The sequence below is a fragment of the Falco punctatus genome, assembly GCF_963210335.1.
Source record: "Falco punctatus genome assembly, chromosome: 8".
Classification (NCBI taxonomy): domain Eukaryota; kingdom Metazoa; phylum Chordata; class Aves; order Falconiformes; family Falconidae; genus Falco; species Falco punctatus.
Genome location: NC_137588.1, coordinates 61,332,710 through 61,354,158, shown reverse-complemented (window position 1 = coordinate 61,354,158; position 21,449 = coordinate 61,332,710). Strand labels below are relative to the sequence as shown.

The 21,449-nt window shown below is 42.1% G+C and overlaps 1 protein-coding gene across 1 annotated transcript; it reads left to right on the top strand.

The window, feature by feature from the left end:
• The first annotated feature begins 13 nt into the window (after window positions 1–13).
• On the top strand, window positions 14–16,838 carry LOC308068536 (uncharacterized protein). Its single transcript, XM_080399323.1, has 5 exons — window positions 14–175; window positions 224–268; window positions 373–399; window positions 1,078–1,206; window positions 2,182–16,838. The coding sequence occupies exons 1-5, from the start codon at window positions 23–25 to the stop codon at window positions 2,287–2,289; spliced, it is 462 nt and encodes a 153-aa protein (XP_080255449.1). The 5' UTR covers window positions 14–22; the 3' UTR covers window positions 2,290–16,838.
• Window positions 16,839–21,449: the final 4,611 nt, after the last annotated feature.

Sequence of the window (21,449 nt, the reverse complement as noted above, 5' to 3'; positions counted from 1 at the left end):
CACCCATCAGACTGAGTTGCACATGAATGCCAGCATGCTGTCATCCATACTCTTCTCTTGTTTGCTGCTCTCTGTGCAAGCACAGAATTGCAGTGTCCGTGAAATTATCCGGTATACAAAACATCTGCTCGTAAGTCGCTGTTTAGCACCTTCATTCTGTAAAAATGCGTGCTTGTAAAGTAGATTATAATAAATACTGATGTCTCGCTTGTTATTCTTTCAGGAGGGAAGTTCCGTAAGTTGCCCATGTAGGGAGACAGCTGCCAGTGTGAGTACATCGCTTTTGAGAATATCATGAAACTAAACAAAAATGTACTTGTGTGTTGAATGCCAGCAGGGCTGCATTTTAACGCTCACTCTTCTCATTTTCAGTCATGTTCGTGTCTTCCCATCGCTGAGGTAAGTATTTTTTTAACTATTGTAGGTGTTAAAGAAGTCTGGGATTTAGTGAGTTTAAGTTTGTTCACTTTGTTCCTTGTGTAACTTTTGCTTTTGGTTATGAGGAAAAATTTAATCACTAGTAGCACCAAAACTGAGCCTGGTGAATAGTGGTGGGGAGGGAAGCAGAAGTCCTCCCATTATCAGTGCAATCAGAACCAAGCCAGAGTCGGGCAAGAGTCCTGTGTGGACTTGACTTACAAATCAAAAGATACAGGCTCTCGCTTTGACAATCTTTGCCAGACCTTGTTTGATGGTTGGGTGCCTAACAACTGACTGAACCTGGGCCAGAGGTGTCAGGCCTCGGACGCTTAGCTCTAGGTGTTTCCAACACTATTTCATTCTTTAAAGCCTCCTCAGATAATGTAAAACCCAGCATTAGCTAAAACTATACTTCAAAAAGGTTACTGTCACAGTCTGAGGTTTTCTGAGAGCTGTGACAGGTGTTTCTTACACCATACACGATGATTTGGTGTTTTACAGCCACCCCACCCCCACCTCCCCAAAGTTTTGAATAGACGCCAGATATGTTACATTTAATTGTGCCATGCTGCCATGTTTAGCAATACTTATTTCTTCTTCCTGAAGATAAACACCAAATGAATTCTAACTTTTTCTAATGCCTCCTTGGTTTAACAGTCTGGCCATGAATTGGCATGCTTTGTGGAAGGAACCGAACACATGCTGAAAAACAACGTATCTTCAAGTGCAGTAATTGCAAGACTTAATCTAACCTTTCAGATTCAGCTGGACAGAAAATTCTGTGAAGTAAGACTACATTTCTCTAGATCCTTGTCTACCTTTTACAAAAGAAAGGATTTTTTTTGTGATTTCAACATTTGTAGCCAAGTGTTAGATTAATTTCAAATGTGTTTTAAATTCTCACCTCATGCAGGAGGCAGGTATGATAGCTGCAACATGCAGGAGGCGATGGAAAGCCATGAAAACTGGCACAGGATGCAGGGAGATGGGTTCTGCCCCACTGGGCCCTTTCCCTTCTCCAGCCGCATGAGGACCATTAAACATAGATCTCTGGGAGAGGAGCTTTATTTAAATTACTTTTTTATTCTCCTTTCTCAAAATGTGTTTCTATACTAAATAGTAATGATATAAAACCGGAGAGTAGATGTGCAGAAGCTGCATGGCTGGGAACAGGCAGGCAGAGGCATCCTTCTCCTCTGGAGCATTAATCCTACCTAAGCTGCAGTTTCTTCAAGGATGCTTGGATAGAAACACTGCTGCGACCTGCAGCATCTTCAGACTTGTGATGATGCTCAGGAAGAGTCCTGGATCCCCAGATGCAGGGAAATAGCCTTTATTTACATATGAGCAAAACTGCTGTCTAATTCAATGAGACACAGAAGATACTAACGTTGCAGTGTCTCAAGCTCCTTTCAACTACTTCAATCTTGCAAGGGGGAATATTGTCGGAATGGCATCGCAACACCAAGCAGACCCATTGCCCTAGTCCTACCCAGCTTCTTAAATTGCTGTTTGCCCTATCTTCTGAGTTGAAACCATCTAAATTACTTCAGCTATAACCATATGACATTCCACCTGTCACCTTCTTAGTCACCATGAAAAGCCACTCTTACACTCACTGCTCAAAAAACAGTTCTTTAGGAACTGGTTTTGAAATCCTTGCTTGGTTCCAGAGAATGTATATTTTATCTGCTTCAAGTAAATCCTTTATTTTTCACAAAATCATTGGTAACCTGATCTTTGTTCTTGCTTCTATCACAGAGCCTGGCACGCGGGAATCAATGCCAGTACAAGACCAAGGGAAATGTGAAGGAGTTTTTGAATAAAATCCTGACAACCTATCAAGAAATCAATAAATCTAGAGCTTAAAAAAAATTTTAAAAACCCAAAATTCTTTTATAAGAAGGGGGAGCAGAAATGTTATTTATTGTATTTATTGTCCACCTGAAATATAAAAGATAGAAATAACAACTGCTAAACCAATTAAGCCATAATTAACCTGAACACCAAAAGTATTCAAGAATCTTAACTTTATATGTTTTGTACTTGGTGAAAGGTTTGAACATCCCGTTATCATACCAGCAGATGTCTAAATGCTTCTGCAAAGCTCTGCTACAACAATTTCACTCACATGAGATGCTGCAGCAAAATGCACACTCTGCCCACTATGGTAGCCCCAGGAATATTTGTGGACTTGAGATTCAAACAGAAATTCTGGGTTTTCTTCCTGCATATTTTTTTTTTTTAATAATAACTGCACACCATGAATAAGTCACTTAGCTTCTTTCTTGCAAGGTTGCAGATTTTCCTGCCCATAGCCTTGTTTGTTTTTTCTCTTCTAAATAGTCAGTAGTAGAGAACTCATGAACACCTTAACATACAAAAGCAAGACCATACCCAAGGTTAATTACAAGTTAATGGGTTTGTGTACTTGGAACATTGTGCACAACTGTTTCTTTCTCAGGATGTATTTAACGCTGTCTTTGAAGAATGCCAGGAGCTCAGATACACTCTGCCACCTCTCCACTCAGCTCAACAGAAAGAGAAGAGGCAAAAAGGGAGCTTTACCGGAAAAAACCCCCACATATCAGGGGAGACACCTCTGCCACCTATTCCAGCCTTGCTAGTAGTTTCTTAGATCTCTCCACACAAGGGAAAATCCCGACCAGGTGACAGAAGGTCAGACTTCATCTCCTTTGTGCCTCAGAGAGGAACAAAAGATACGAAGCATTTTAACAGGGCCTTTGAGATGGAGAATCTTAAAAGACCTCAAACAAAGTAATTTCTTCGCCACCTCCACTGGAATATACTGGATTTTTCAGACTTCAAGGAACAAGTGCAAGCATATAATTCCCTTTCTTTTTGCAGCGTAAAGTGTGATATTGGTGGGATGAACATGTTCTAAGATCAAAAGCATGACAAATGCTCATCAACTACATTAGAATTCTTAAGGCTTCCATTAATATGGGCTTGGGGGAAAAGACAGAACTAGATCACAGAAAATGCATCTGATACAGCTACATAAAAGGAGTTAAACTTCTGTAAAGTATATCAGATCAAATGCATTTCTTGATGTGTTTATGCCGCCTGCTTCAACTATGACAAGAAGATAATAAATATTAAAATACAAAGACTGTTTCTGTGATAATGCCTAGGCAGATGAAACCAAGAAATAAAACAACTATTTAACTCTTCTCATGTTTTCATATCTTCCTACAATTTCTGCTCCAAATTCAGCTCAGACAGCTTTCTCCTAAATAACCATTTTTTTGTATTCTAGTATAAAGCAGAGTCATCCACATTTCTGATAAATCAACAGAATGCTTATGCATGCTCCTGGCCTTGAACAGAAGAAAAAGGCTCATTAACATCCATAGATCTAATTGAATCTATGATTTCAGATCTAAAGTTTCCAAATATTGCCTCACCAAATACTGACATTCCATCTTGATATTATTTTCCAGTTGCAAGTCCAAGCTATTTCAGTGTTTCCATGATGCTTTGCTTTTCATACCTTTGTGTGTGCCGCTTACCAGCACTGTGTCTAATCATAATCTGTAGCAAGTGTAAAATCTGAAAAATGCTGATTTATTTTTATAGATGAGCAAAAGAATTCCCAGGTCCTAGGGCTGCAGACAGCTGTTCTAACCTGTGTTTTCAGCAACTTTAAAGAACAAGAAAATTCTTTGTCTAGTACTTCTACTCTGAAAAGGACTTAGGTTTATGAAATAGATACAGTAATTATGAAATTGTGACACAAGAAAAAGCTACATAAATTCAGTTCTACCCAGCATAAGCTGGCAAGAGTCAAATGTAGTCAGTCAGATTCCAGTCAAATCACTTCTGCGAGCCAGTAATAGGAAACTCTTGCACAGAATCTGAAAAAAACAACCAAACTTACTAAACTGCAGAAGATACATCTGCAAAATATCTGCTCATCTGATGGCTCGGTTTGTAATCTGCGTGAGAGAAATGATAATCATGTGCCAAAAACATTCGGTGTAGAATTGTGCAGCCTGAAAGAAGTGCCTCTGCAGCTGTCTCTACACCTACTCTTTGCATCTCTGAGCTAGTGCAAACTGTTTGCTTGCACTGGTGACCTCCCCCAAACCCCTGCGATCTAGAGTCCAGGAAACATGGTAGTCCTCCATCCTCGAGTATTTCAGCCCTCTGCCTGCCCACAGGCATATTCAGATCTTCTCTCTGTGGGACTCTAACAGCCTGCGAGGCTTTGCGAGCCCCAGGGAAGCCCTGGGGGAAGGGTGGGATGTCTCCTGGCAGCACCGACCACCCCTGCAGCCAGCCCTGGGCCAGCCCCTGAGCAGATGTGGGACCCAGCAGATGCTCATGGGCCTCTTCTTTCTCTCTTGAGCTTGGTTCATAATAGGAGTGTAAAACTGCCAGATTAAACCAAAAGGAATGTAACCATTGAGTTACTCAATTAGTATAACAAGTACCTTTTCCTGTTATCTCAATTATCTTTCCCTAGCAGCTCTCTATAGAGAGACATGACATGCTACACTCCGATGGAGAGGATGTGAAGAAGGTCAGACATTTGGTGTACAAGATGGCTTGTCTGCACAACAAAAATATATTGTGGAAGAGATTTGCAATGGAGAATTGATAATCAACTGTGATTTTAGGAAGAAGCTCTTCTTCCAACCATTCGTGTCCACAGCAAGGCGTGTGCTTGTTTTCAAGTACGTACAGCTCCCCACTTGCCTTGCTTCTACAGCTCACATCAGGAAAAGGAGGCTCTGAATGTTATTTGCTTTATGATTTCTGAGACAGAAACCCTTGATATCTGAGGATGCAGGGCAGGGGTGGCTGCTTTCTTCATACTGGAAAGCAGCACCATTACCTCTGTAGACATCTTTCTTCAGGAACATCTGTCTCATGAGAATTAAGTGTTGGGGATGTGCAGAGCAATTCCACACCACATATCACCACAGCTATATGATTTTCTCCATTAGCAAGAAGTAATGCTAAACTGTATGCTATGAGTGACCCAAAGGCACTCAAGAAGTTACTGTTCAGCAAGTAAGAATCCTCCCAATTCTGCTGCACCATCCAGCACACAACCCTTGCTTTGAAAGCTTCTGTTGCTGAACAGCAGTCAGCCAGAAACCCATTCACAAGGTCTGCAGTTCCACAGGAGTATTTTCTTCATTCAGGCATCCACTTAGTAGCATTGCTATTACAAAACTTTTAGTCTTGTCTTCAGAAACCTGGCTGGGACAGCTTTATATGCTTGAGTCTCTGCTATGATGCTTTACCAAGGCAGAAGTACAGCAGCTGAGCCAAAGCTCTTGTGCTCCAGTCCGCTATCCCTGATATAACTCCACGACCCGCTGCAGGACAAGCCCAAGCCCTAAGCAGTGCCAACAATCTAATAAGAAGCTGTCTCCAATGACATACAGGTGAACACTGGTTTAGAAGGTATTTGTGGAGGGACTAGAACTGCCCCAGTGCATCTGTTATGTTCTTGTTTTTTCCTGGGCTTCTTGCACCCCTGTAAGAACAAGCCTGGTATAAGCCATGCTATGGGAAGGAGAGGCACTGGGCTGTCATTTAACGCTCCCCAGTAATAAATCACACACGGTATTTAAAGGAAGTTTTACATATTTGTTTAAGAAAGCTGATCTTATCTGGCTAATCCTCACAACACCCTCCTGAGGCATGTGGACAAGCCTCACTCTTCTTAGCTTTACAGAAAAGTAAGGAAAGAAGACTTTGAGGAGACAGAAATCTTCCTCCGCATCACTGTGCATTTTACAATTGAAGACTGACAGCACTTGCCTGCAGGGCTCAATACACACCAGGGTTTAACATTGCCAAGGCACAAATGACAGCACACACAGTATCAGGTGGTGCTGCTGGGAAGACTAAAGCCAAAGTAACTACCATTTCCAGTCTGTTTCCCCCCCAGATAAATCTATACCTGCCCACAGCTGGTTATAGCTCCCTTCCCATCTTCTCTGTTGGTCTCCCACTTCTGATTCAATCAACTAAAAAAATCTCCAAAAGTTAGAACTAAAAATTCCCAGGAGTTTTACGTGCATCTCTCATGGAAGCAACCATGGTGATCTATAAATAACAGCATCTTCATGGACACGCACTCGGTAGTGGAAGTTGCATACCAAGCACCAGGTCAAACAGTAATTTTTGGTTGTCTTAAGTGAACTTCTGTAAATAAGCCTAAATGTTCACACTGCTGTTACAAGACACAAGACAAATGTTGCCTTCTTCCTGCTGGGACACAGGATGGATTACAGCTAAGCAACAGCCGCATGGCTCAGGCAACCAGAGGAGCGACAGGACTGGAACAAGAAGGCAAAACGCTTCTTCACTAACACCACACCTACATTGCTATAATGGTCTTTTTTCCTGATTCACATATGGGCTTTAAAAATCCAAGACACTTACAAATGAGCAACGTGTCTGAATTGTTTCTGCTATCTTAAATCTAGTAGCATAATCATACATGAAACAATCCTTAAGTTTAAACCAGGTTATAATTAGAAAAAAGTGACAGTAAGAAACTCCATTAAAGATATTTTTCCATGTAAAATATCAGTGAGATTTATTTTTACTCATGTCAGAAAGAGCAACAAGAGGCCTCACAAGAAACAGATGCCCTTGATTTCTTTATTGCATTTATATTGCTAGTTTTTAATTTGATAACTTTCAGACTAAATAAATATTTTCCAGGAGTAATAGGTCAACAACAAGCCCAGGAGTGAGGGGAGTTTCCCCTGACTCCCCACAAAACTGGAATTGTAAAAGAGCAAAAGAAGAGGGAAATCATGACTTAAGAGATGTAGATAATGATCAGCCTACTTCTGACTTTGCAAGCAGCCTGTGGGAGAGAAGAGAGATGTTCTGTCTGACATCGACTTCAGGCAGGATATAAATCAGCCATTGAGATATAAGATTGTTCCACAGTGGCAAAAACCCTTTCTTACTCTCATTCTGCTGTGCTTCCATACACCTGACATAATATTATCAAGTAAAATGCAATAGAAAGGAAAGCATGAGGCTTAAAGATCCCCATTGACCACAAGGTATTTTCAGCAGCATAGTGCAATTAGAAATAAAGGCTATGGTGTTCCCAAGGAAGGAAAAGTGAAAAAATGCATTTAATCAGTATCACCTGCACCCCTAAACACAATGGTTTACAAAAGCAGGCATTTAGGGCCCAGTGATCCCCTTCTCTGGTGGCTGACTGAGGCAGAAAAAGTTGTGCAACTGTTCTGGGGAAGAGGGAAAGGAAATGTAGGTTGTTTTAAAGTACGATCTCCCTCTCCTTGCAAACTCTGTGATATCAATGGGCTACGGAGGACAAGATGGGCAGGTGAAGGATAATTTAATGCAGTTTTCACCATTTCAAGAATCCTCTTATTGATCTATGTGCAATTAGGAAAAGCTATGTGTCTACAGTACATATTATGCACATTTCAATACAATGCCCTCATTCCTCATTTACATAGGACATGAAGATGAGGGGAAAAAAGTGGCAAGAACCTAACAGACTTCTTGGGTTAGTGGGAGCCAGCGCTCAGCACTGCTGTTGGAGCTGTTCTTGCCATCCTGCACCAGCTTGGCTTTGTGTCAAACCTCAGGACAGAGTAGAAGACCAGAAGATCCCAATGACTGCTGATAATTTTCTTCCCTTCTAACTGCCTCCTGGAGGGGTCCAGCAGGCAGAAAATGCTTAGGCACTGGAACAACCTGGTTATGGGGAAACAGAGTTTTCCAGGAAGTAAACTGAGAAATCCCCTTGCAGGAGGGGAAACCACCTGGGAAGCGGAGCAGTGTGGGTAAAGCACGGCAAGAGGTGAATACGGCAGAAGTGCTCTGCTGCCAGCCCCACGACTGCAGAGAGCAAGGCAATCCCAGCTACAGAAACGAACAGGGAATTTTATCCTACTCTTGTTTAAGGAAGAGGAACTATGAAAAAATGAAAGAGGAAACCCTCTGTCTGATTGTATCTATAAGAGATGCATCAGAAAGTAGTCAGCAGAGGCATATGGAAGTCTAGTCTGATGCTTATTTGATACTAGAGATATTTTATCAAAATGACATGCCCTAGCAGAGGTCGTTCTCTTGAATACAAACACCTTATGAAGACATTTAAAATGTACTTAGTCAAAATGCAGACAGAATTCCTGACATAAACAAAGTAACTGAAGTTCTTGGCAAGTAGACTGGCTACAGCATCAACAGAAGGTTCAAAAATTCTCCAGGGAAGTGGTGGTTAGGAAATCCTGACCAGTGTTGACAGCTTTGCTACCTGCCGTCCCCAGGAGGTGATCCAGTGACTAGAAAATGCCTGGGGCTTTGGAACAACTGGTCTGTGCTAAACAGTCTCCTATGCAGGAATCACAGGGCTGTGTGGGATGCAAAACTGTCCAGACTAAAAATAATCTTCCATTTTCCATCTGACTCTTCATGCAGCTGGAAGAGGGCGAAGACGAACAGGACTGTACCCGCACTGAGTACCCTCAGTAAGTTTAGGCATATCACGAATTTGTACTTGGACAAGACATCAGTTTTTCTGTTCACAAGGGCCAATTCTACATGTATTCATTAAAGGTATCTTTTCAATCAACACCCGGGTAAGTACTTGCGGCAACATGCTTCATCTTCTTCATATTGACCACTAATGAAAGGAAAACTGACATAACTATGACTCCTTACAAGTCTTGTCTGATGTGAAAAACATAATGGATGCATCTACAATGAATTCTTACAAGATCTAGCTCAATCTTTTTCATAATAAATGTAAAATCTAAAGGTCTGTGTCCTCAAAGTAGAAATATTTCCAAGCAGTATCTAGCTATTAATATTCTTGCTGGAAAATTTACAAAAACATTTTTTTAATTTCCAGCAACTGAAAACTAAGGAAAAACTCCTGGTTTTGAATGAGGTATTCTGAAAAAAACTGAAGAGAATTAATAATGGAGACTAAAAGCTTTTTGTTCCCATTCAATATTTCCTCAAAGTTTCTTGGAATGAACCAAACACTGCCACATGGTTCTTCATGGTTCACAGCTGGCATTCTTCTGGCTCCATTGTGAAATGTTCAGTTATTACCATGCTTTGGTTTTACTTCACATTTTGGTAACTATATTTGCAGTCACCCCTACCAAAATTCCTGATCAAGCTGGAAGACCAGTTATTGCAGATTAACCCACAAAGATTACATTGGCTAGAGCCCAGCCTCACAGAATAACAACAGTATCCTATCACACACTCTTTTCCAAGGAGCATCCAGTCCTGTAATTTGACTGTATTTATTACAAAAAGACACACATACACTTGTAAAGTGCATCTAAAAGTATATTGAGACACAAACCGTGTCCAGAATCAGCAACAGCACACAAAAATATAGCAGCTAAAAGACACAGCCTTGAGAGTGTCTTGATCTTTCCGACAGTGTGTTTGTGCTCACATCCAGGTTGCGGTCCCATGTGGTAACTCCTAACAGCATGAGACATGTTCGTGACTGTACACCTGGCTTGAGGTCTGATCTTATTATTTGTAATTTTCTTGGACCAACCCCAGACTTTTAAGATCTTCAAAATTAGATTGTGCAAACTTTCTTAACCCGCCAAGTTAAACAAACAGAACAATGGTATGCAGGTGTGTTGCAATTAAATTAATAATTAGATTGTTTAATAAATCAGACGTGCAGATTATGGATAATGATTAGTTACATGTCACCTTCTCTTAGAAGTTTCAAGACCAGCAGCCCTACCATCTATCAAACCTGACAGACACCCATGTGATTCGTGGTTCAGTAAGCAAGCTCAGGTTAGGAGAGCTGCCTTCTCCTGTCTATGGCTTCTTTCACTGCATGAACAAGAATCAGCTTCACAGAATCCACTCTGTGCTTCTTGAAACTTGCACATCTCTCCAAACATCTACACCCAGATGCAAAACAAAATACATTAACAGTTCTTCTAGGAATCAGCCCTATGTTGCAGGACACCTCCTCTTTTCTAAAGGGCCCCAAATTCATTGCAGCACATCACCGATGTGTGGCCCAACATCCACCGCAGCTGTAGCAGTGCCATCAGCCACAGTGGGGATGTTCTTCATGATGCTGTACCTGAAGGGGAGCAGTTGTACAGCAAGAAAACTTGAAGGGAACTAGAGAACTCACAAGGTCAGAGGACAAAACGGAAAATTTGCAAAATGGATGATACATCTGAAAGATAAATCAACCAGGACTGCCTCATGCTAGCATAGTGTAGTGGGTTTGCACTGCTTCACAGCCATGGGATAAGCTAAAGGGCCACTACAATTTGTGCTTGAAATAGCAGTGCCTAATGAATCTGTGAGGGACCAGGCACACCGCAGGGGTGAGTGAGACAAGGTAGTTCACTTCCACACAGGAAGGTGGCTACCAATTCCTAGGAAATCAACCACACTGCTCATCTACAACTCAAATGTCAGCAAATCTAGATCCAAATTCAGCTACTGAACTGTCAGGGGTTATCTTGTAAGCTGCATGCAGGCTGTCTTCTCCAGCAGTTGTACAGAAACACCAGCGATGTTTCAAAGAACTTTCCACACTGTACTCAGTGTATTAGGGCCAGTTATTACGTGTTTTCTGGAAGGAAATTACAAATACACTAGCAGGATTGCTGGCTGGTTGCTTGACCAGTGGGAACATCACTGTAGGAAGACACGTGACAACAAGTTCTGAGGACAATGTTAATTCAATGTTAATACAATGACAATGTAATTAAGGTTAGAAAGCTCTGGATTTATAGGTTTATTTATTTAAAAAAAAAAAGAGCCTCGAACAGATTGGATACCATCCATGCTGCTGCCACTGGCATCTAGCAGAAGTTGCAAGTTAATTAGTATTTGAGTCTTCTCCTTTAATAAGCACAGTTAACAACCAAATGATATGCATGTACATTTAATACTATGAATTTTGGGATAGATCCCAAGTACAGTCAAGTTTTGGCTGGCAAGGGACTCTCTGCAAAGGTGAAAGGCAATCCTGGGCTCAAAACAGAAAGTTAAAACTCAAGGCTGCTCAAAACTAACGGTGAGAGTAATCCCTGCTGGTCAGGCTCTGCTGGGAGGGCACATGTTCTGCTCCGTCTGTGCCCTGATACCGTATGTTAGAGTTAGTTTTGAGATTTACACAACCACAGTGTGGGAACACAGATAAGCCATAACCCATGAGCATATACTCATGAGTGTAAGATATATACCCATGAGTATAAGAAAGTTATTTTGGGGCCATCCTAAGGCTCCTTCTGCTGTCATGCTTGCTGGGGTTATTGTTCCTTATTTCTATGAATGCTTTCCCTTCTTTGGTAACTAAAAAGCATGGGCATATAAATATGCATAGATTTATGTATGCACACTTACATGTCTCACACATATACATATTCCAAACCCCCCTCTTTATTAGTCTGCAGAGTCCTCAGTTTTAATAGGAAAACCAGATCGTAGAGACTGATATGTGAGTTCCCTCTTGTGACCAAGTGATGCTATAGCATTATGTGAACGTAAACACAATATATATATTAAAACACCCAGACCTTTAGAGAGCAAAAAACCAATTCAAATTGCAGAGAACATGTCAGTTCTGATTTTTTTTGTTCACTGGCCATTGACCTAACATTAAAATCCCCCCCTACTTTACACCATCTGTGCACAGTACAGAAAAGAATTAGTAGAAACATGTCACTGGAAAAGATTGTCATGAATATGAATCAAAAAGGAAGATAAGGTTGCTAAAGCTAAAATATTATTTTATCTATGCATGAATCCTAGGCCCCACAGACAAAATAAAAAGGTTGGAGGACACTGGTCAAAACCCCTTTTATAAGCTTTATTGTTGTTATAGATTTCTCCCCTGGCAGAGGAACTGCAACAAACCCACTTCCTCCTCCTGCCAACTGGGTGAACCGATTTTCTCAAATCTGTGAAAAAAACGAGCACTTGCCAGTAGCAGAAAAAGAAGATATGGACATAAAGAGTGCATGAATGAACGGAACATAGGACCGAGGGGGAACTAAATGGTCATTGAATCCCTCTGACCTCAAACAGAGTTTCGTATGTCTAGGTATCATCCTTGACCAAAATCTTGCTTGCTTCCTCTGAAATCTTTCAGTGTTCCACAGCTTTCACAGCTAGCCTGTTTGAGCCATAACTCAACCATAAAACTACAAAGCTTTTTCTAGTATTAAAACTCAAAATATTTGTTGCTACTTCAGGTGTTAACTTATTATCAGTTATTTCTATTATCAGCTGTTTTTCTGATCAAATCAAACCTTCAGCTGCCTACTTTGGACAGCCTTAGTCCTCCAAGGTTTGTGTTTTCTTCAGCATGGAGGGCACTTATTTGTTAAAGCAGGCAATCAGAACTGCAGTTATTACAGGCGACACCTTCAAGACAATTTATTGTCTGCTCAACCCAAAGACATTTATCAGAACCTAAGTGGGTACAGTCATTTCTGAGGATTTCATTACTCAAGTCAGCCACACTGTGGTATTTACCAAACAGCTAATGACACAAAAAGTCTGAATCAGAGAATTTTTTCTTTTCCCCAGAACGACAATCTATTATCAACACCAGTAAACAGAAGTCAAATGAGCTGGCAATTTATTTTAATGCTGCTCAGAAAATACTAAATCAAAGAATCAAATAATCTCTGTTTTATGGATTAGTGGGCAGAGTTACCTATGGAAAGTGTCAGGCCCCTAATACATTAATACCTTAATAGGAATGAATGACCCTGAGCAGCCTCATCCACACCCTTGTCCCTGGGCCCCAGGTGCCCACTGAAGCTCAGCCCTGGCCCCTTACTGCCCCCTGAGCAATGCCGCAGGCTCTGCCACCTCCCTGCCTGGCCAAGGACCTTGACCTCAGACCTGCCTCATCACCAGGGACTTGCCCGCTGATGTTGGACTCTTGCTTGAATGTAGCTGCTGTCTCTGGACCTGCCTCGCTGAGCTGGTTGGTAAGGTTGGTTGGACCAACCTGAGCTGGTTGGTGAGACCCCTGCCCAGCTGGCTGTGGTACCCCCTGGGCTCCCAGCCAGCCCTCATGATGCCTTGACTGAAAACTTGTTCAAAATGTCAATGACTGAATAACCACTCTCTGCTAATGAAAGATGACATATACATGTATTTTTATTTTTGAGATTAAAACACTGGTTCAATGGGATTTTAATAACAAGCCTGTATTATACCACAGGAATACAGAATCTCTATTCTAAATAATTTATTTTCAGGCAAGTAAAAAATTCTTAGTATGCCTTTGTGGTGGCTCTTTCCACAGAAAGTACAAACAGCATCTATATCAGTACTCTTACAATTGTTTTGCATTTTAATGGGCACTGCTAACTTTACATATTATTAGTTTTGCCTGAAAGACATAGGTCTAGCATATATGTATAAAGCAAGTATAATATATCTTACATAAAAACCAACTACCTTATATACTCACACCATCAAACAAAAGGGTAAGATTACAACATACTTGGAGTTACTCCCTTTAGTGATTCATGCTTATTTCTGGAGACAGAATATTAGACTGTTATTGCATTTCCAAAAGCTTAATATTGTCTCATAAAGATTTGTCCATATAAACTCATGTTTTATCTCTTATAAAGGAAGGCATCTGCAAGCAGGCATGTAAACAGGCTATTGTTTTCACTAATTTTATTTCATATTCAGTGCAGCTTACAGAAACTTTTACAAAGGAACTTGGGTGATTTCTATTCCTAAGACAGGTTGTTTCTTTTTGCCTGCCTGTGCAGCAGCTGGTGTCTAGCAGAGCAGCTCACAAGCCTCCAGCAAACATGACATACTAACCTACTTTCTGGGCATGATCATCATTTACTGCTCTAGTCTGATCCGTGACGTTTAAATTGTTAGAACTGCCGTGTTTGATCACAAAGTTCAAGTATCTGAGTTTTAAATTAAGAATGACAGTATGTCGTTGTGTTTTCAATACTGTTTGTGGAATACATGGTTCTTTCTAAAATGAATCTTTTAAAAGGAGAAGCTACAACATGGTACTTTTTTGGTTTAGCACACTGATACAAATGCAACTACTTTCAAAGATAAGCTAGCCTGGCTCTGAGTATCGTTCAGCATGGAAATGATGGTGCCTGTGTAAAACTTTAGTCGAAGCCCACGCAACTGGCCTCCACTGTTACCTGTCAAGAGTTCAAGATAGCAAGCGTGCAACCATGAGAATCCTTTGGTTATGTGGATTTGACAGAGTCATGGTCATGGTGAAAACGAAGTAGGGCCTGCATTAAAATGTAGAAGTCCTGCTATGAAATTCAGTTATGCCAAGTTAGCGTATCAAAAAAAGCTGGCGGTGATTTTTTTTTTTTTTTTTTGGTGAGAACTACCTGTGTAAACTATTGTACAGCACAATATAGTGCAGGTTTCCTACTTGATCTGACAACAAACATGCTTGACTTTATTTCCTTCATGATTCCTGCCGCCCCCCCCCCTTCCCCACCCCCCCGTTCCCCTCACCCCCAACCCACACCCGTTCCCCACCCCCTGTCCTCTTGCTTCTGGAGCCCTTCTGCTTAAAAACTAGTTTGAAATTGGCCAATAATCTCAAGAGACTAGTCTTGACTTTTCACACAGCTCTTGCAAATCTCCCAAGTGCAATGGTGTCATGATTCTGAATGGACACATTCTTTCTTCAGTCTCAGGAAACTTGATTTCCTGAAAGCTTTCTTACATAAATTAACTCATGGGTTTACTCAAATTGTTTATCTTGATTACTACTTCAAATCCCAATGATAAAAAATGTGAACATCACTCTTGATCAAAGTACAGAAAGAGTATATTATGAAACCTGTGTGAAATACTATGCAAAATATTCCTGTAACCACCATAGACGTGAGAGGTGAGTAGAATATCTCTTTCTGTAAATCTGTCTCTGGCAGAGACAACCACAGCAGAAAGGCTAAGCTTGACTTTGAGAGGCTGGATGACAGGAGCAGCCCCCAGTAACAGGTTAGGTAAGGAGGGCCTGTATCCAGCAGTGCAGTTTGCCTTCAGCTCTTTCCATCTTGTGTACGAGATGAAGGATCTGGAGATGCTCGCAGCACCTCTGTGCCAGGCACCTAATGTGGTACCTAGAAGATGAGTAGAAGACAGAAGCTCCTGGTGTGTGCCCATGTTTGTGCTTATTTCCTTCCAGTACTAACAAATCCACAGCTATTTTTTTTGTTGTTGTTTGTATATACCCATAAGCATTTTACCGAAATAATTACTATAGCTATAAAGTGCATAGTATTCTTTTATACTGTTCTATACTTCTCCATTTTAAATTAGCTATAAAATGTCTTTGCTAGACTAGATCAGCAGAGGAAACTTATCTATGCAGAAAGCCTCAGAGATTAGTCTATACGAATCTTTCTGAAGTACATTTGAACCTGTTCCTGTACAGCAGCCCAACGGTTATTGGCAAGGCACCAAAGAAACCCATGACTTTAGATACTAGCTGCAAATCTGCATTAATCTCTATTTACAATCAATCCTCTATTACTGTCTACAGTTAGTAACTCCTAAGGTAAAGGTGCTTTTTGTAGTAGCATTTACTGAAAAATCAGTTAAAACACATATATTAGGAACAAAAGACTTGAAAAAATTAACTAGAACTTAATCTTCTACTTCCTTTAGAGTCTGAGTGAAACAGTTGAAAACCATACAGGTAAGAGTAGTTTTGGTAATTTTCTAAACTAAATTGATTTTAAGTATGTGGTTATTTTGTCATTCTTGAGGAAACTATACATTGAAGATGTCACAGTTACTGTATGATAAATATTCCTTTCAGTTTGTTTCATTAGGTCTCATTTCTTAGTTTTCCAGATCTCTGTGAAGAAACTGTATTTTGATGTCACACAAATACTCAGTTGCATTTGGCCAGCTTTGGTTTTATATAGGGTGAATGCAATCTACCACTGAAATGCTTCACGAGTTTAGTATTATCTCTTCATTAAAAGATGCTATAAAGGCTTGTTACTGGTTCATTATTATTATATGCAAGAGCCAGGAAATCTGTGGTTGCGAGTGTTTTGCAGCAGTTGGTAATAAACCCCCAATTGTTCAGATATAACTAGAATCATAAAGAAACACTGACTAGCAATGGGTTGTTATGCAGTATGTTTGCACTGATAAAATCTGCAAAAATTTTTTTGTTATGATTTAGGTTGTAAATGAAGAGGTATACTTTTGGGATCTCTGGTTTGGACGTAAGACGCATTCTGCCCTTGGCAGGGTGTTTTGAAGAGACAGGCAGTGAGGATACACATAGCAAGTGGGGAAAGCCTTGCTGTTCAGAATGAGGCCCTTTTAGGCCAACAGGTAGCTAACAATCAGCAAAAGGTGTTTGTATTCCATCTTCCTTTTTTTTTTTTTTTTTTTTTTTTTACACTTCTTTTGAAGTGTAAGCAGTCAGCTGCAGACTGACCAGCCTAGGCTGGCAGAGGCTTCCCTTGAGGGGGGCAGAAATGGAAGGCTGCAGAGAGGGTGTTTGTGATAGAAATTTATTGATTACTGCTTATGAAAAAGTCATTATCTTTAATTAGGAATCATTTAGCTTGGACAGTGAACTCGAGGAGCTCAAGGACAGCAGGTGGTGTTTGTCCTGTGCCCCCTGAGCAAGCGAGATACGAGCAGGACCACCCAGACAATAATATTGTGTGTGGCCTTGTCATGGTGGTAAGTCTACTGCGCTCGGACATCTGCCCAACGTCCCTGGCAAGTGTGAACCTTACAGATCACGAGATAGTGCACGTCTGCACTTAGCCTAAACGTAAAAAGTTTACACACACTAGGTATGTAAGTTATTTTTGTTTTACACTGAGTGTAAAGATGGGCAAGCTCTGGGACTGGGCCATAAGCCTCACCTATGGGTGGACGCACCACACAGGAATTTTCCCAGTTACCGAGAGACTCCTGGCACTGGCTACAATGAGACTCCCAGCCAAAGTGCAGGCCTGGGTGATTAATTAAAGTGGTAATTGGTGATCAATCCCTTCCTTAGTCTCTGTAACAAGAATGATTCTTCATTTGCAAGAATGATCTGATGCTTTGCTCCTATTGCTTTTTATCATATTGTGCATAATAACTGGTAGTTTCCCTTTACCGTATTGCATGCTATATTCCCTTGTATTGTAATAGAATATACTACATTTATTCTCATCTTTGACTTCATTTTTGCTTGGTATCCAGTCAGCAAAACAGTGTTGCTCCCACATCCATTCTGACCCTGCAGGCCACAACACTGCCTCAGACCCAGCTCTGGCAGCGGGAGGCTGTGTCTGAGAAGGCTCACAGGGCACTTTACAAAGGCCAAAGCTGCCCCAGCTCAAGGAAGATAATGGGGTTACAGGTACTTCATGTCAGGGAAAATGAAGCACAATACACAAGGCATAAATTAAGTGGGAGACAGGTCCTCAGGAGACCTGCCCAGGAGAAGCAACCACCCCTGCGGCTCTGGGGAGGCAGGGGAGAACGCTGGCCGACCGGGGGGGCGATGGTGGAACCTCTCCCTGCCGGGCAGGCGGCACAGCCGGCTCCACAGGCGCAGGCCTCCCCTCGCCGCCCGCCCTCCCCATCTTAGCCGCCGGCCGAGGCTCGCCCGGGCGCGAAATGGCGCCCGCCGCCCGGGGCCGGGGCTCGGCACTGCGCCTGCGCGCTGGGGCGGCGGCCGGGGCTCCTCCCCTCGGCGGGCCGGGAGGGTTCGGGGCACCTCCCCTCCCTCCCTCCCCCTCCCCTGCGCTCTGCGCCCGGGCTGGGCCCCGCCACTGCCGGGGGCGGCCGGGGGGCGGCGGGACGCCGCGCCTGGAGACCTTAATTCTTGTTGAGCCGTGAGGAAGCCTGACCTCGGCAGGGCTCCCGCGTACGTGTGGCGTTTGTAAACTCCCGCCCTCGGCCTGAGGGGAGGTCAGGGAGCTGGCCGCGCTGCCTCCCCGCCGGAGGACACCTCCGATACAGGTAATGCCTTGCCCCGGGCCGCGTTCCCTCAGAGCCGCCTGCTGCTGGAGCTTCAGGTGGAACAGAAATTCCAAACCTCAGGAAGAGCTGGATGTGCTTTATCGTCGGGTTTGGGCCCTCTGAGATGGCCTGGCTGTCCCCACGCAGGGGGGGAGCCGCTGGGCATCGCAGCTGGGGATGCCCAGCCGTCGGTTGGAAGAGGAGGGCCTTTTCCAATGTAAAGAACTTAAATGGCCTGTTAAAGTCGGGTCAAAACATTTCTAGAGAACTTGTAGAATATATGTATATTTTTTGCCTGCCGGTGTCACGCTTGGGCAAGCCCTCAGGAGAACTGGCAGAGCTGGAGCTTCAGACGCGTTGTGTAGTAAAACAGGGCGGGGGCCTGGCTGGTGGTCGTGGTCCGAGGGCGCTCCGGGTGTGGGTGCCGGGTGTGGGTGGCTTCTGAAAATAGTACATCAGTAGACCACAAATTGCTGGATTCTGCTGCTTAAATAAGACTAAAAGGGACGATGTGTTTGTATTTCTTCAGTTAAAACTAATGCAAGGATGAAGGTGTTCAGCTGAGCGCTGTTAGTCTTGAGTCTTAGAGGTTTTACCATGCACATACTGAAAATGTAATAAACCCCTTTGAGACAGAGGCTCAGCTTTGAGAAAAATGAGGATGGATTTAAAAAACCAGCAATAATCCTGTCCAGCAGCAAAAATGCCACACATTACAAGATTGCTGTGTCCTAAACAAAGAAAAAAGCTTAATCTTGGAGCCTGTCACACTGAAGGACTAGATCTTCTGAGGCTTCAGCTTAAAATGCATTTTTGATCTGTGTTTGAACCACACTCAGCATCTGAATTTGAAGCTGCATCAGCAGCTGCAACATCTTCCCAGCGCTGCTTTTCTCGTGTACGGTGTCTGCTGCTCTTGTTCCCCAGCCGGACTCTGAATTCCTTGGTGGTGTGAGTGGGTGACCTTGATATTTTCACTGAACTGTGATATCTTATAGACACTATGATTAATGTGACAAATGCTGCAGCTGTTAAAGACAGATCTGTAAATATTAATTTCCAAGTGTTAGAAAGTTAAAGCTTAATTATGACAATGCTTACTTTATCCCAGTGAGTTTCCAGGCTTAGTTATTTGAAAGGTTTCTTGCTTCTCGGGAACTTCATTTCTGCTGGATTTGTTTTGGTTTGTGGTTGGTTTTTGGTTTTGGTTTGTCTGGGGTTTTTTACTGTCTCTATTAGAAACCTGGTGTTATGGTGTTTTATTAATTCCTGCTGAGTCTTGGTGTTGGGAACTGAAAGGGCAAATCGACAAATTGGAGGAAGCAGTTATTTCTTTGTGGCTTGAATCTGTGATATGTTGGGTTATAGTAATAAACCCACTTCTTTGCAACTGACACTGTAGCATGGGAAGTAGTGTGCAGCTGCTTGCTTAACTGAGCCACTGCTGACCACTTCTCAGAATCCCCTGCCGAGACCCCATGTCATGGGACAGATGTTAACATCTTAACTTTAGCAGAAGTTTATGGTTCTGTTACCAGGATAAGCTGCAGAAACAGTTATTTAACTTGGATTTTTCTCCATCCCTGTTGGTTTTTGTGGAATTGAGTTTGTTTGAGTAGGGTAACATGCAGCTGTGCAGAATACTTGATCACAGGACACCGAGATCAAAATGTTTATGGGGAAAACAGCTATATAGGGTTGTGCATCAATATTTGATACTTTGCTCTACACAAGTGAGGATATGAATAGATTTGAGAAACCATCAAAATGTTTCAATTCAATGACTGTGTTGCTGTTTGTCTTTGATAGTAATCTGGGTAACTCTGCCTTAGACTAACAGTTATTTACATAAGAAGCTTGTATTTTATTGCATTTCTGATAACTAGTTATTAATTATAAACACTTCTGCTTATATGAGCTGACATGGTTTAAGCTGCTTTGGATGGATGGTTCTTTTGGCCTTGGACACTTGGAGGAAGCATTATTAGACTGTACACCTACTTAATGTCTTTTTGTTAACAAGAACCTTCAGTAACTTTTTTTGGTTTTTAAATGTAGTATCTAAAGTTTTGCTGCTTCTCTCTGAAATGTGAAAGTATAAAATTCCTTCTGCACTGAGGGGTTCTAGGACAGGTATGTGAAAGAGAAGCTCACTTCATCAGGAGGTATTCTGTGGTTAGGAAGAAGTATTCAGCTGTTACAGGTAACCAGTCCAAACCTTTGTGAAATTTAGAAGCCAGCTGAACATTGTAGCTAGTTTTTATCAACTACATTAATAGAACTGTATTTGATACATTTCCTACTATAAAAGGATATTACTATCCATTTCTTAATTCTCACTTGTAATTTTACCATTAACAATTGTTTTGCCTGCAGCCACACTGAGAGGTGTTGGGAAGAATCCTGAGTTTAGGACAGGTGGAAGGGTATACTCTTCTTCTTGTGCCCCCCCCCCCCCCCCCCCCCGGAATGAAAGTTTATCATGAGGAAGATTTCAGTTATTTGGTGTGTTTTTATAAAAGCAAACTTTGTGATATTTTTGGGGGTAAAGCTTTAAAGGATTACTTTATGATGGAAGACACTGAAACACAAACTTGTATGTGAAGCAGTATTAAATGAAAATGATGTGGAGGGAGACAAGGGGCTTCGAATCTCAGCCACCTTGATGTGATAGTTTGTGATACACTGCCAGGTTGTACAGACTGTCATCTATTTTCTGGGAGCTCATAAACAGGGAGGAGGCTGCAGGCTGGGTGGTTTATTGTTGGTGGGCTGTGGCTCCTGTCTTGCTCCTTGCCATGTGACGGTATGCCCAGGGCTGTACCAGCTGGTGACTGAAGCCTGCTGCACCTTTGGTGGTAGGAGGCTGTAACACGTGGCCTCTGTGATTTGATCATCTGTCACATAGTTCCCTAGGCCAGTAGACAACCTTGCCAATGAAGGGAAAAAGGCAGAAAAAACATTTTGGGTTTTCCCCCCCGCCTGTGTTTTCCATGACTTTTAGATTATATCAGTAGTTACAG